Genomic DNA, 12,721 nt, shown 5'->3' with positions numbered 1-12,721 from the left:
AATAGTAATCTCTCTTAGTTTCATTATAAAACTTTGATTATTGTTATTTCAACTGTATAGTGTAAGTCTTGCGAAGTTTTCGTGAACTCGCCGTACTTAGGACTGCGACTAAAATGTACACAGACTAATGAACGCGGTGTAAATTACACAAAACTTCCACTCGGACAACTTAAGCTGCGCTGTAATTAAAAAATGTATTTATGTTGGCCAACAATTAAGGTGAGGACTTACCGCACAGGAAACCTAAGGGGTATTTTATTTTGTATGGTTGTTACCTTACGATCCGAATTATCGTATAGCCTGTGGTATGCCAATAACTGACTTTGGCCCATCGTATTTTATAAACAATGCCAAGTGTGAGATTTTCTACCTACGTTTACATATTCGAACGGGAGAAAGTTAATTCCGATTACATAGTATCGGAGGTCCATCTCTCATACTATGTTCGCTTTATTTTGTACTATTTTTAATTTACTGTTTAGCTGTTAATTGAAATAAACTTATTATTATTATTACATAGTTACAGTACGGTTTCCCAGTATTGTAACGAGATGGCGCTTTTTCAATACCATATAAATCGATGTATTCATTAAAGATGCGTCGCGCTGTACATACCTGATCTTTATATACCGCTCTTATAGTTAATAGGTGTTCGTTATGACTCCATGGTTTGATATAGTTGGTTCTACTTACTAATAATTTTTATTAATTATAATAACTAGATCATCATCATATCAACCCTTTACCAGCAAACTACAGAGCACGGGTCTCTCACAATGAGAAGGGGTTAAGGCCGTAGTCCACCACGCCGGCCCACACACCTTTGAGAACGTTATAGAGAAGCCTCAGGCATGCAGGTTTCCTCACGATGTTTTCCTTCACCTTTGAAATAAGCTATATATTAATTGTTCAATACGCACATAACTTGGAAAGGTTCGAGGTGCGTGCTGGGATTCAAACTCGGCTCCCCGAAAGCGAAGTCGACTGAAGTCACTGGGCAGTCACCGTTCCATAATAATAACAGCTATACTTATAGTTACAGAAGTAGTATGATTTATGGATTGGGAAGCGTTTGCGGTTTGTTAACTATTCCCGAGGATCCTTCGTTATTCGTAGAAGCGTTAGCGACCAGAGTTAGAACGTTGGCGTTTCTATTGGTTTGTTTTGTCCTTCCCTTACTTCCTAACTAAGTTACCAATGAACTTGAGTTAGTTTAACAAACGGAGAGTAACATACTAGAGGCTACTTTTTATCACAGAAAAACAAACTACTCCCACGGGATTTGCAAAAATCTTAATAAAAGCGGACGAAGAACGCGGGCGACAGCTAGTGAAACAATAAATAATGAAAAAACGTAAAACACAGACAAATACATACTAGTCATGATTGTATAAAATTATTTGATTACAAAAAGTGAGGATTTGAAAGTAACGTAACTCTAAAAGATTAACTAAAATGTGGAATGTACATTAGAACACAGCCTTATGAGTCATATCGTAAGAATGGTGCAAAAGAAAAACGACGACTGCCTTTTAGAAGTGTTTTCATTACTCTGTGACCAAAAGCCGAACAAGAGAAAACACGCCGCGAAGGGTGAGTCAAAAGAAACTTGATTACAACAACGTATTTCTTTGACTCTTTGACCTGTTTTAAAGTGCACGTTCTCTAAGTGCGCTGTGGAGGGTTGTGCGCTTGATTTGGCAACCTGAAACGCTGAAAGTAGCGGCTTGCATTAAAACACCCTTCGTAACTAACACATACATAAATGGATTTCATACCTGAAACGTACATGCCTGCGAGTTCTCTATAATGTTTTTTTTTTAACTCTTTATTAAACAACATAATAAAAACGGTTTACAAACGGCGGACAGCAATGCTACAGCATTTATTTTCTACTAGCCAACCTTCGGACCTGCGAGAAAAATGAGTTAGAGTGTTGGATAGAAGCAGGCATTACTTTGCGCAAATCCATGATATATTATGAAAATAAAGCCTAATTTGCTATACTCCGTTGTTACTTCTCTTTGTTGTTATTGTACTCCTGCGTTAACAATTATTCATTGTAAAGTCAATATCTTCCGAGGATGCTCCGGTTTCGGAGCGAAACGTGCGTAGAGGGTACATTGCTGAAGATCTGTTTGGTGTGGAGTGGATTGAAGAAATTATAAATGACACAATGCAGATTCTCCTGCTTTTCGCGAAGCTTAATTTTCATAATATGAGTGAGTGTGGCGATAACAAAACTTATGATATTATGATGTTTTCAAAGGCGTGTGAATTCCACCAATCCGCACTTGGCCAGCGTCATGCACCAAAGCCTATCTCTTTCTGACATTCCGAGAGGAGCGGTAATGAATTGATAATGATGACGATGAAATGCATTCCATACAACACATACTTAAATGAATTCCATTTGTCCAAATACTTGAATACATTATTAATATTAATATTACTAAGCTGATGAATTATCATTTTCATCATCATCACCGGCCTATTACATATTCATCATTATCACACTACTGGTCACAGGTCTGCTTTCATAGGAAAGATGTTTTAAGAGCCGCCACCACTACTCTGATGGAGTTTGGTGTGCAAAAACGTTTATTAACCCATGTTAGAGATTATGACCGGTTGCGACTTCTTAACGTGCTTTCCGAGGCTCGGGGAAGACAACGCTAATTTCCTTACTCTAGGCTGGTACAGAGATGTTTTTTAACAGGAATATCTAATACTTTACAGTTCTTGCCTCGACCCGGGAATCAAACCGAGATCATGATCCGTGCTCGAATTTGCTACGAGTATTTACAAGAAGTTATAAAACGAGCGGTGCTCTACGCGTCGTCGGCTTACAACTTCTGATTTTCCCATACAAACTTACGCCAATCTACGCGATATACCTCGACCAACCGCGTCGCAACGGCCGTCCGCGTTGTAACTATGTTTGCTCGGTTCCTAAGGGTCGTATCATGATTTAAAAAACCTGCTTCAAGAATTGGGCAATGCGAAAATTATTATTTTTCGCTAGTCCTAATAATTTTTTTTAATTATTGTATTAAAAAAAAATCTTTGTATATTTATTTTTTCTGCGTAAGGAAACATTATCAGTTGTTTCAACTAATTGTTATGGGTGAACCTTATCAATGCGATACCAACCAGGCGCTTTGATAACGATCGCGCAGTCGTCCGCGACGCTATCGCGGCCTAGCACACTGAAAACTAATATTTATTTTCACCATTTTTAATATCTAAACCTTTTTAAACTCGACCTTTTTTCGATTATTCGCGCTTACAAGACTGGCATTTTTAATCTACGTCATTAAATGCTTTCCCGCGTTTTGTTTGCAAACAACACGGACCGGGCGAAAAAACGCGAACTTTATTCCAACTTCAGAAATACAGACTAAAAATATACATGTTTATTATTTTTAAAATAGCGACAGTTTAATTTGACGTGAAGTTGAGTTTAGTGGTGTGCGAGATGTTTGTTATCGGATTATCGATGCACGGGTGATTGCGAGTGGAAAATGAGGGGATTTTGGACGGAGTTCCTGTATGCGGCGGCGAGCCATCCGTTTCCGTCGGTGCCCGGCGATCTTATATCACCATTCGATTTTGATCGGAATGACAACTGTTAGTATGCTACTTTATTTATACTTTTTTTTTTGTTCCCTACAGTCAGTACAGTTTGTACTGGCTACAATCTAACCTTGTGACGGTTACAAAAAACCCAAACGGCACGTTTATGTCGGCAGGGTGGTAACTAGACTCGGCCGAAGCCTCCCACCAGACTAGAACAGAAAAACTAAATAGAGAAACTAAGATTCAGACATGATAAATTTCCAAATCACCTACAACGGGGATCGAACCCGGAATTTCTCACTTATACAAGAAAGCGTTCACCACAACGCCAGAGAGGTCTTTACAAGACTGTCTTTATATGGCAGTCTAATACAGCCATCCCTTAGTCAGTATATAGTACGTAGAATCATATCGTAACGATAAATCGCTACTCTTTTTTACCTTTTATTTCGTGGACAATTCCTCTTGGATATCTCTTGCTACGGGGAGGCAAAAAGGTTTTAAAACTTCTATCGACTAAACCCCCAAATCACAGCGTTGTGACTGAGGTATGGAAATACTTTAGCAAACGACCGCAATCCAGCCACCCACCTTGACCTAATCCAATAAAAAAATTATAAATTAACAAACTACCTGATCAAGTAATCGCTGCTATTTATAGCCGCGACCATTATTAGTTCGGAACTCTGATATTGGCGATTACAAAAGATCGCTAAATGGTAGTTCGTGAGTGGAATAATAAATAAATAGAATAAAAAGAATTTTCTTCTCACATCTTCCGTTAGTTACAAATTTAGTACAAAAATATATCCTTAAAATCTACGTCGTCAGTTTGGTTAGTCAGTAATTATAGTTACGATTAACTTAGGAGATCCGGCTCCGCTTTCATCTCTTACAAGATAGAAAAATGAATGTTAAAATGACCAATGTAAAATGTAAACAGTTGATGTTGAAAAAAAGTGACTGCTAAGTTTCTTGCCGGCTTCTTCTCGGTAGAATCTGCCTTCCGTCATTACAAACAGACAGACTTGACGTTTCAAATGTGCTTACATTAGGCCTACTTGAAATAAATAAATTTTTGGTGTTAGCTTCCTCCCTCAACCTTTTCTCTTTCCTTGCCTCGATTCATCCAATCGTTTCCTGCAGCTCGTTTAATATCGCCCGCAAGGTGGGCTGTCTTGGTTCTAGCGTGGGTTCCTTGGTCTGTCAACATTCCTTTTCCCATCTGGTCCTTTCCACCGTCTGGTCTTTATTGTCTACCGTGTGGTTTTTATATGTGTAGTGTGAGATGAGAACGGCCAATTGCCAATTAAGCTTGTTTCAGCGCATCAGTAATTTAGTTATTTGTCTTATTCTGTCACTTCGTATTGTGTGTATATTTCTAATTTTTAGGATGCTTGTTTCAATTGCTCTTTGAGTATATCTGATTTTGAGTTTCAATTTACTGGCGAAAATCCAACTTTGAAATCCATAGAGTAAACTGGGGCGGCCACAGTTAGCATAGTGTCAACCACAATTTTTAAGTGCCCATAATTATTGCTTCCAGGTTAAATGTATTCTTCTTTTAATCTCTTATTGGCTTGACTTTGTAAAGGATATTTGCTTAGACGAGTATATGTAACTGTTTACATAGTCTATGTTGTTTCCATTAACAGTAATGGAGTTTTTTTTTGGTTATTGGTTCAAATGTATATGTAGCAATATAACGTCTACTCGATATAAAATACCAATCAGGTGAAACATGTATGAAATAGAAACTATAAATGAAACGTAAAGCCAGTAAATGACCGCGAAACAAACATTGTAATATAATATTTTTGAATCTACACGTCCTCAACGTGTAGATTCGTGAATCTTTCATTAGATGGAAACACTGAACATCGAAAATATATATCGTTCTTGGTGTATTTTGTATTGCCATATTGAATTTATTATAATGTCACATAGCCACGCACGCTTGGTTCGCTGTGAGGAAGCCATCAACATCCTAATTATAAACATCTATGCATACATACATAGACTGTTAAAGCACATTACCCCCTTTTAAAAACAAAGGACCAACAAACAACCTGAATTACTGATAGTCCACTGCTGGACTAAAGCCCTCCCCCGACGGGAGGGATCGCAGCGGATGGTAGTAGTAGTACAGAGGACGCTGCTTCTCGTTCATTATTTTATTCCCATGGGTGGTAACAATTGTATTCTGTTCTAATATTGATTCTGATTCTGATCATATAAGACGGTGAATCCTTTTTTATCATAACTTAAATGTATTTCTAAACAGGTAATGATATATTTATCGTTTTGCGTTAGATTAATTAAGGTTATCAAAAGATTACTTTCAAGGTCTGAATATAATTGCTCATGGACAGTCAGCGGTTAATAATTTCATTTATTTGCCATACGAAATGTGCTTTAGTCGTAAAAATTATTTTAATTGAACATTCCGTTTTCATTTTACTCCAAATAATTTACTGAATGACTTCATGCCTTCATTTATTATTTTCTTTAAATAAAGGCAGATATCGTAAAATGACCAATTCTTTGTGATAGATATGTTTTCACTTAATCCATTTTTATCGATAACACATGTTTTGCAGTTTTCTGCCATCATGACTGACTGATTGGGCAGTCTATCGCAGTGGGTAGCGACCCTGCTTTCTGAGTCCAAGGCCGTGGGTTCGATTCCCACAAAAATGTTTGTGTGATGAACATGAATGTTATTCAGTGTTTGGATGTTTAATATAAATATTTATGTGTATTATATTCATTAGCTATCTTAGTATCCATAATACAAGCTACGCTTACTTTGGGGCTAGATCGTTATTTTTGTAGTATTTTTTTATGTAAGTGTGAGTTTGCTTTTTTGTTACGCTTTCAACCATTAACTATCCAACCGACCATTATTAAATTTTACCTACACTTTATTAGAGGAGTACAGAAAAGGTACAACTTTTAGAAAAGGAGAACCGGAATTAATGGTATAAAAACAATCGAAAAGTTTTCATCTTATTTTTCACACGAAAATAAACACAAAGCATCAATTGAATGAAAATACTTTTGTTGACTCGTTATCATTTCACGCTCGGCAGATAAAGAACGGGATTATTTATGCTATAGATACAGTCAATATTATATTACGAAGGTAATCATGCTGTCGCTTGAACAGAAAGATTTATTGCTCTTTCTCTTATAATATAAGATACGTATAACTATCATAAAAAACAAAACGTTTCCAACAATAAAAAATTTACAACCGTCTATTGACGGTGATCAAATCAGAAATGAGGAGATTCAAAGTCAAAGTCAAAGTCAAAAATATCTTTATTCAAGTAGGCCCACAGGTGGCACTTTTGATGCGTACATAAGAATTACACGGTAGTGAGATGATGGCGATAACCACATTCGTAAACTTAAAACTAAAGCTACGAGGGTTCCAAACGCGTCCCGGTCTAAGAAGAAGCCCACAACAAACTTAGCCGGGTGTTTTTTTTTTTTTTTTTATTATCGCCATCTCACAATGTAATTTTAAATTATTAGAAGAGCAACCTGGTTAGAGCAATAATTTACACCCAAGCTTTTTTATCGTTTACGTAGTCCTTTATACTATAATAGGACTTTTCTATAAGCTTACGTTTAATACAAACTTTGAACTTTTTAAGAGACATCTCCAAGATGTCAATTGGTAGTTTATTGTAGAATTGTATGCAATTTCCTTTAAACGAATTATGAATTTTATGTAACCTAGTATATTGCACTGTAAGTTTATTCTTACTTCTAATGTTTAAATTATTGCAGTCACATTTTTTCTTAAATTTAGAAATGTTTTTATGGACGTACATTAAATTTTCAAATATGTACTGACTATACACTGTCATTATTTTAAAATCTTTAAATTTATCTCTCAATGACTCTCTCGGACCCATTTTGTAGATAGAACGAACAGCCCTCTTCTGCAGCACGAAAATAGTGCTAATATCAGCAGCATTACCCCAAAGTAAAATTCCATATGACATAATGCTGTGAAAGTAACTAAAATATACCAGTCTAGCAGTTTCTACGTCGGTCATATGGCGTATCTTCTTTACCGCATAGGCAGCAGAACTAAATCGTAGAAGTACCTGAGTTACGGATATAGTTCAGCGAGTCGCAAAGCTGAAGTGGCAATGGGCGGGGCACATAGCTCAGAGAACCGGTGGACGTTGAGGTTCCAAGGTGCTGGAATGGCGACCCCGCACAGGTAAACGCAGCGTTAGTCGGCCCCCAACGCGGTGGACAGACGACATAAAACGAGTCGCTGGGAGCCGATGGAAACAAGCGGCCCGTGATCATGGATTTTGGAACTCCCTACAAAAGATCTATGTCCAGCAGTGGACTTCAATCGGTTGAAATGATGATGATGATGATTGACGGTGACTTTTTTTCCGTCTTGCAGAAGATCATCCCTTAACGTTTCCAATTTTTACTATTTATTGGTAAAGTGTAATAATTAGACTTTTTAATAGTTGTGTAAAAGAAGCATCCGATATTGAATGATAGAGGTGCAATGCGGCCACGGTATCAATGAATGTCCAGGTAATTTCATGCGGCAGAAAAAAAAATCCTGTATAAAATAGGTACTTAATTGTATATTATATGCTGCTTCCAAACTCCTAAAAGCTTGCTTAGACTTGCTGTAATAGTATAGATTATACGGGCCGTTGACGTTTGACATTCAAATTATCACATAGTTTAGACGGTTGTTTAAGATATATATGTAGGTATACATATACACGCTCCAAGGCACACGGGCGTTCACACCACAAATTTTCGAATTTTTGACCTGAGAAACAAACCCAGTACCTAGTAATCTCGAGTTTAGTATGATGACCTAGATCAATTAGGATGTAAAAATATCACGCTAATTACGTCGTCGGCCAAATGCAAAGCCACGGTTAACCCGATATCGAATTAATGTTGCACCACCGAAGCGGATCGGTTTGGACCTCCATGTATATGTAACAGGGAAATGAGGATGTCAGTGATTTCGTGAGCTTCCTTGCGAAATCCCGTATATTCCATTCGATTAGGTAATCTTAGGTTTGGTGCGATTAGATTAATCGTATTACTAAACCGGTGATAGCCTAGTGGATGTGGATTCCGCTTTCCTATTGTGGTGACTGAGTTCGAGCCATGGCACACACCACTGACTTTTGGAGCTACGTGCGTTTTAAATTTAAGCCATTTAAATATCAATTACTTCAAACGGTGAAGAAAACCATCTTGAGGAAACCTGCATGCCTGAGAGTTGTCCATAATGTTCTCAAAAGTGTGTGAAGTCTTCCAATCTGCTCTTGGCTAGCTTGGTGGGCTACGGCCTTAAACCCTTCTCATTCTGAGATGAGACCCGTGCACTTTAGTGAGCCTTCAACGGGTTTATGACGACAATTACTAAACCACGTGACTTAGTTAAATAACGGAATTTTGAGCATTTTTCTATTTATATTCAGCTCTATAATCATTTAATAGTTTTAATTTGAAACATAAGTGTTACAGTAATTTTATAAAGTAGGTAAATAACCAAACTTTTGATTACTTTAAATTAATATTTGCCAGATATTTTATTAAATTGATAAGGATTTTACAAATACCCTAATAATTAATAATTAGTTAATAGATAGTTTTCAGTATCAACTAAAATTATATTTGATTAATAACCAAAGTTCATGACATTGAGTTGGTGGGTAATTTGATATAAATACGACTGCATTATCGATACACTTCAGTCCTACATGGATTCGAACGATGCACAGATACCTCCTGGTGTCTTAGTCGTTTATCATAAGTTAACATGCTGAGATTGTTGTTTATGTGCACAGACCATCTCTTTTATAGGAGAGATAGTTTTATTTATAAACATAAAGCTACAACGCTGGTATCTCTCACTATCACCTTACCAAAATATATAAACGATTTATGACCGCTTTTGATTCTGTAAGTTGTTGTGTAAGTTAAAAGACACGACCTCGTTTCTGTTTTTAAAAATCCCAAGGGTCCCAATCCTACTAAAACGAATTCCAATTGCTCTTTAGTACTAAAAGTATTCTATAGCCAAATCCAACCAAGTTCGATGCAGTGTTTCAGCGGAAAATGGATAACAACGAATAAATAATAAAAGAAAAACAAGTGGACACTTTTGCAGTCATATGTTAGTACATATTCGCTGACAAATACAGTACTATGTATCGACTGTTTTTGGTATTGTTTTCTTTTGTAGCGTTGGAAATAGTTGTAATACAAGAGTGAAGCACAGATAAAGCCGCGGGTTGTACTTGTTTGAAAATAATCCGCCTAATGCGATATATTGTAATTGAAACACGGAAACCCGCAAATTCCCTAAATTATTACTGGGATTTCGGTTTTAGCTATATCCTATAAATTGTATTTTATATTGTAATATTATAAATGCTTTTTTGGATTGTTAGTGCCGAAAGACACAGAATTTACTCGTGCGATAGGCTACTATTTTGGTTATTAAATTACAATATTTATTTTTTATTAATTTTTATTTATATCTATATTTTTTAAAAAAGCTTTTTCTAATAATGTACTGCGATGAAAAAACAAAGCCAATCCCAAATTACATTTGGGAAATTATTTTTGGCTTATTTTTCACTGAATAAAGAGGCCCTTTTCTACCAGAAAGGCTTTACGGGGTTAGTAAACATTGACTTTTACTTCAATTTACTATACCTAAGATTTTAATGATATCATGGTCAGTGGCGTGCATTGCATATATGCAAATAAGCAGTGCATACCCTACCCTCAGGGTCTTAAAGAACCTTCAGATAGGACCATTAAAGTTTTGTAATTAAAAAAACACTAAGTAAAAAATATATGAAAGCGCCATCTAGTAATGAGCGGCCAAACTTCTAGGTCAATTGTCGCTAGACGGGCGACAGCGCAACCAGTGCGCGCGAGGCGTATAGCGTACAAAATAAAATCTTCTACTTCGTATTTTAATTTTTAACCGTAAATGCTAAACATTTACCTTTTAAAACACGTAAAAATACCTATATTATTATTTAAATCTCATGTTATCGATTGCAGGGTAAATCAATTGTTATGAATCACTCGACATATGACGCCCTCTACTGTTGCATAGAAATATCAAATAAAATAAGCACGCCCAAAGAAAGAATCGTTCTAGTAGATGTGTGCGTGCAAGTTAGTACTGTGTGTCGTGTAATGTTATAATCGTGCGCTTGTACTTACAAGATTAGCATCGGTCTTGTGTGAACAGTTTCATTCATAAATTCTCTATGTATGGGTGTCTATAAGCACTGCTTACGGAAGTGGATAATCAATTACGTGTTTGATTTTTTTATGAAAAGTATTCCAGGAATTATTGGAAAGTGAGAAAGTTAACAATAAATATTGTTTCTATTTATTGTTGACATATCAAAATAAAATAGCGTTCGTACCCATACTTACAAAAAAATTAAAGACATATTTTGACTAATTTCGATTGCAATATTATCATTAGCATATTCAATCGCCATTATTGTTTACCTTCGAACAATGCTCTATGGCGTTGGTGATAAATAAACGGTTCAAGCGCATAAATTCAGCAACTTATAAAAGTTTGAGTAGTGATAGTTTAATGTGTTAACGTTATTTTATACTTTATTCATTCATTTTATAATGAAAGCATATTCGTGCGGTCTTTGTTTGGGTTCAGTGTGCCTGGAAAAAGTACTTAGAGACAACTTTAATTTCTATCCCTATATCGTAAAATTAAAAATCATTCGCAAAGGAAGGTGTGTACCAATGTTTCAAATATACAAAAAAAAAGGTGATAAAGTAACACGTATGTTTAATAATAAATAGGTATTACGAAAACTATGTTTGACTAACCGGCTTTGTACACACCAATCGATTATTTTGCTTTCCTTTTGTTTTATTGTCCAATATACGTAAAGTGTGGAATGATAAAAGATATTGTGATATTAATAATTTTCATCAAGACGCTAAAAACATATGTTGGAAAAAATATTATCATCATCAGTGTGCTTAGAAAATGCTGCCGAATGGTGTGTCATAATTTTGTGACGTAAATCAGGGTATGTACTTTTATTCAATTAGCAGTAGATAGACGTTAGTATTAAATCAATCAAAAATATAACTTTCGTAAAGTAATTTGATTATAAACCGACATATCTAAAATATAAATTTTACTTTATGTAAGGGCTATGCACGCCACTGATCATGGTAGAACTCGGTAAATTAAATTCCTAAAATCATCCAACCACCGTTCTTGGTCCGTTCACCGCAATCGATTCATTTGCCTTAACTAGACCGCAATTCGATATTTATTTAACAGCTAGGTTTAATAAATATTGTTGCTTGTAGTGTCACAAAGCGATCTATTGCCATTCCGTTCATAGATACGGGTATAACATTGCGCAAAGTTTGATACGGCCCTGATAGCTTGCACTGTTATCTCTCAGGTATCTCTTATCAGGCGATAATATACGTCCTTCCAGCAGGCATACACCCGCTCACTAAACATTCGTATAGGATCCGTTTGTCAGATGAGCTATCTCTCCAAGTCGAGCGGTCTTATCGATGTGGAGAAATATCGATGTAATGAAATCACGCGCATTGTTGAATCGATTCCATTGGGCCCGGTGCTTTATCTAATCTGTATATGCTGTATAATCAGTTAATGCTTCACGATCCCGTCGGGCACAAACGTGTTTCGCTCAACTCTGGAATGTGGCATGTGTGTGCGCGCTTTAGTGTGTTTATTAGTGTCAAGTGCTGTGTGTTGTTGTTTTAGAACTTCAGCCATCGTGAATGGTACATTCTCGTAATTATGAATTAAAACGGCTGTTCTATTACATCCTACTTTTGTCGGTGTATGCCCAACTTAAGTTTCAATCCTAAGTTTGTAAATCGTCAGTGTCAAGTGCAGTGTGTTATTGTTTTCGGTACTTCAGCTATCGTATATGGTACATGCTCGTAGTTATGACTGACTTGACTTTGCTGTTCTATTATATTTAACCGACTTGTTAAACTTAAGATAACAAGTTAAACTTAAGTTTGTAAATCTTTTTTTTTTAATGTAGCGTAAACTCAATACCACAATCCATATAAGGTA

The 12,721-nt window shown here is 36.1% G+C and overlaps 1 protein-coding gene across 6 annotated transcripts in view; it reads left to right on the top strand.

Moving 5' to 3' along the window:
• The window catches only part of LOC120630930 (atypical protein kinase C), a 305,109-nt gene that overhangs the window by 262,177 nt on the left and 30,211 nt on the right, over positions 1-12,721 (top strand). The window contains exon 1 of one of the 6 annotated variants that reach the window (XM_039900281.1): positions 3,524-3,630. The exons of the other annotated variants lie outside the window; for them this stretch is intronic. Within the exon in view, the coding sequence (XP_039756215.1) occupies positions 3,525-3,630 (106 nt within the window). The 5' untranslated portion in view covers position 3,524. Of the gene's footprint in view, positions 1-3,523; positions 3,631-12,721 lie in introns of those variants that run through there. 6 annotated transcript variants of the gene reach the window in all.

The sequence above is a fragment of the Pararge aegeria genome, chromosome 17 (genome assembly GCF_905163445.1).
Source record: "Pararge aegeria chromosome 17, ilParAegt1.1, whole genome shotgun sequence".
NCBI lineage: Eukaryota > Metazoa > Arthropoda > Insecta > Lepidoptera > Nymphalidae > Pararge > Pararge aegeria.
The sequence above is the reverse complement of the archived record's forward strand: the minus strand, read 5'-3'. Positions and strand labels throughout refer to the sequence as shown.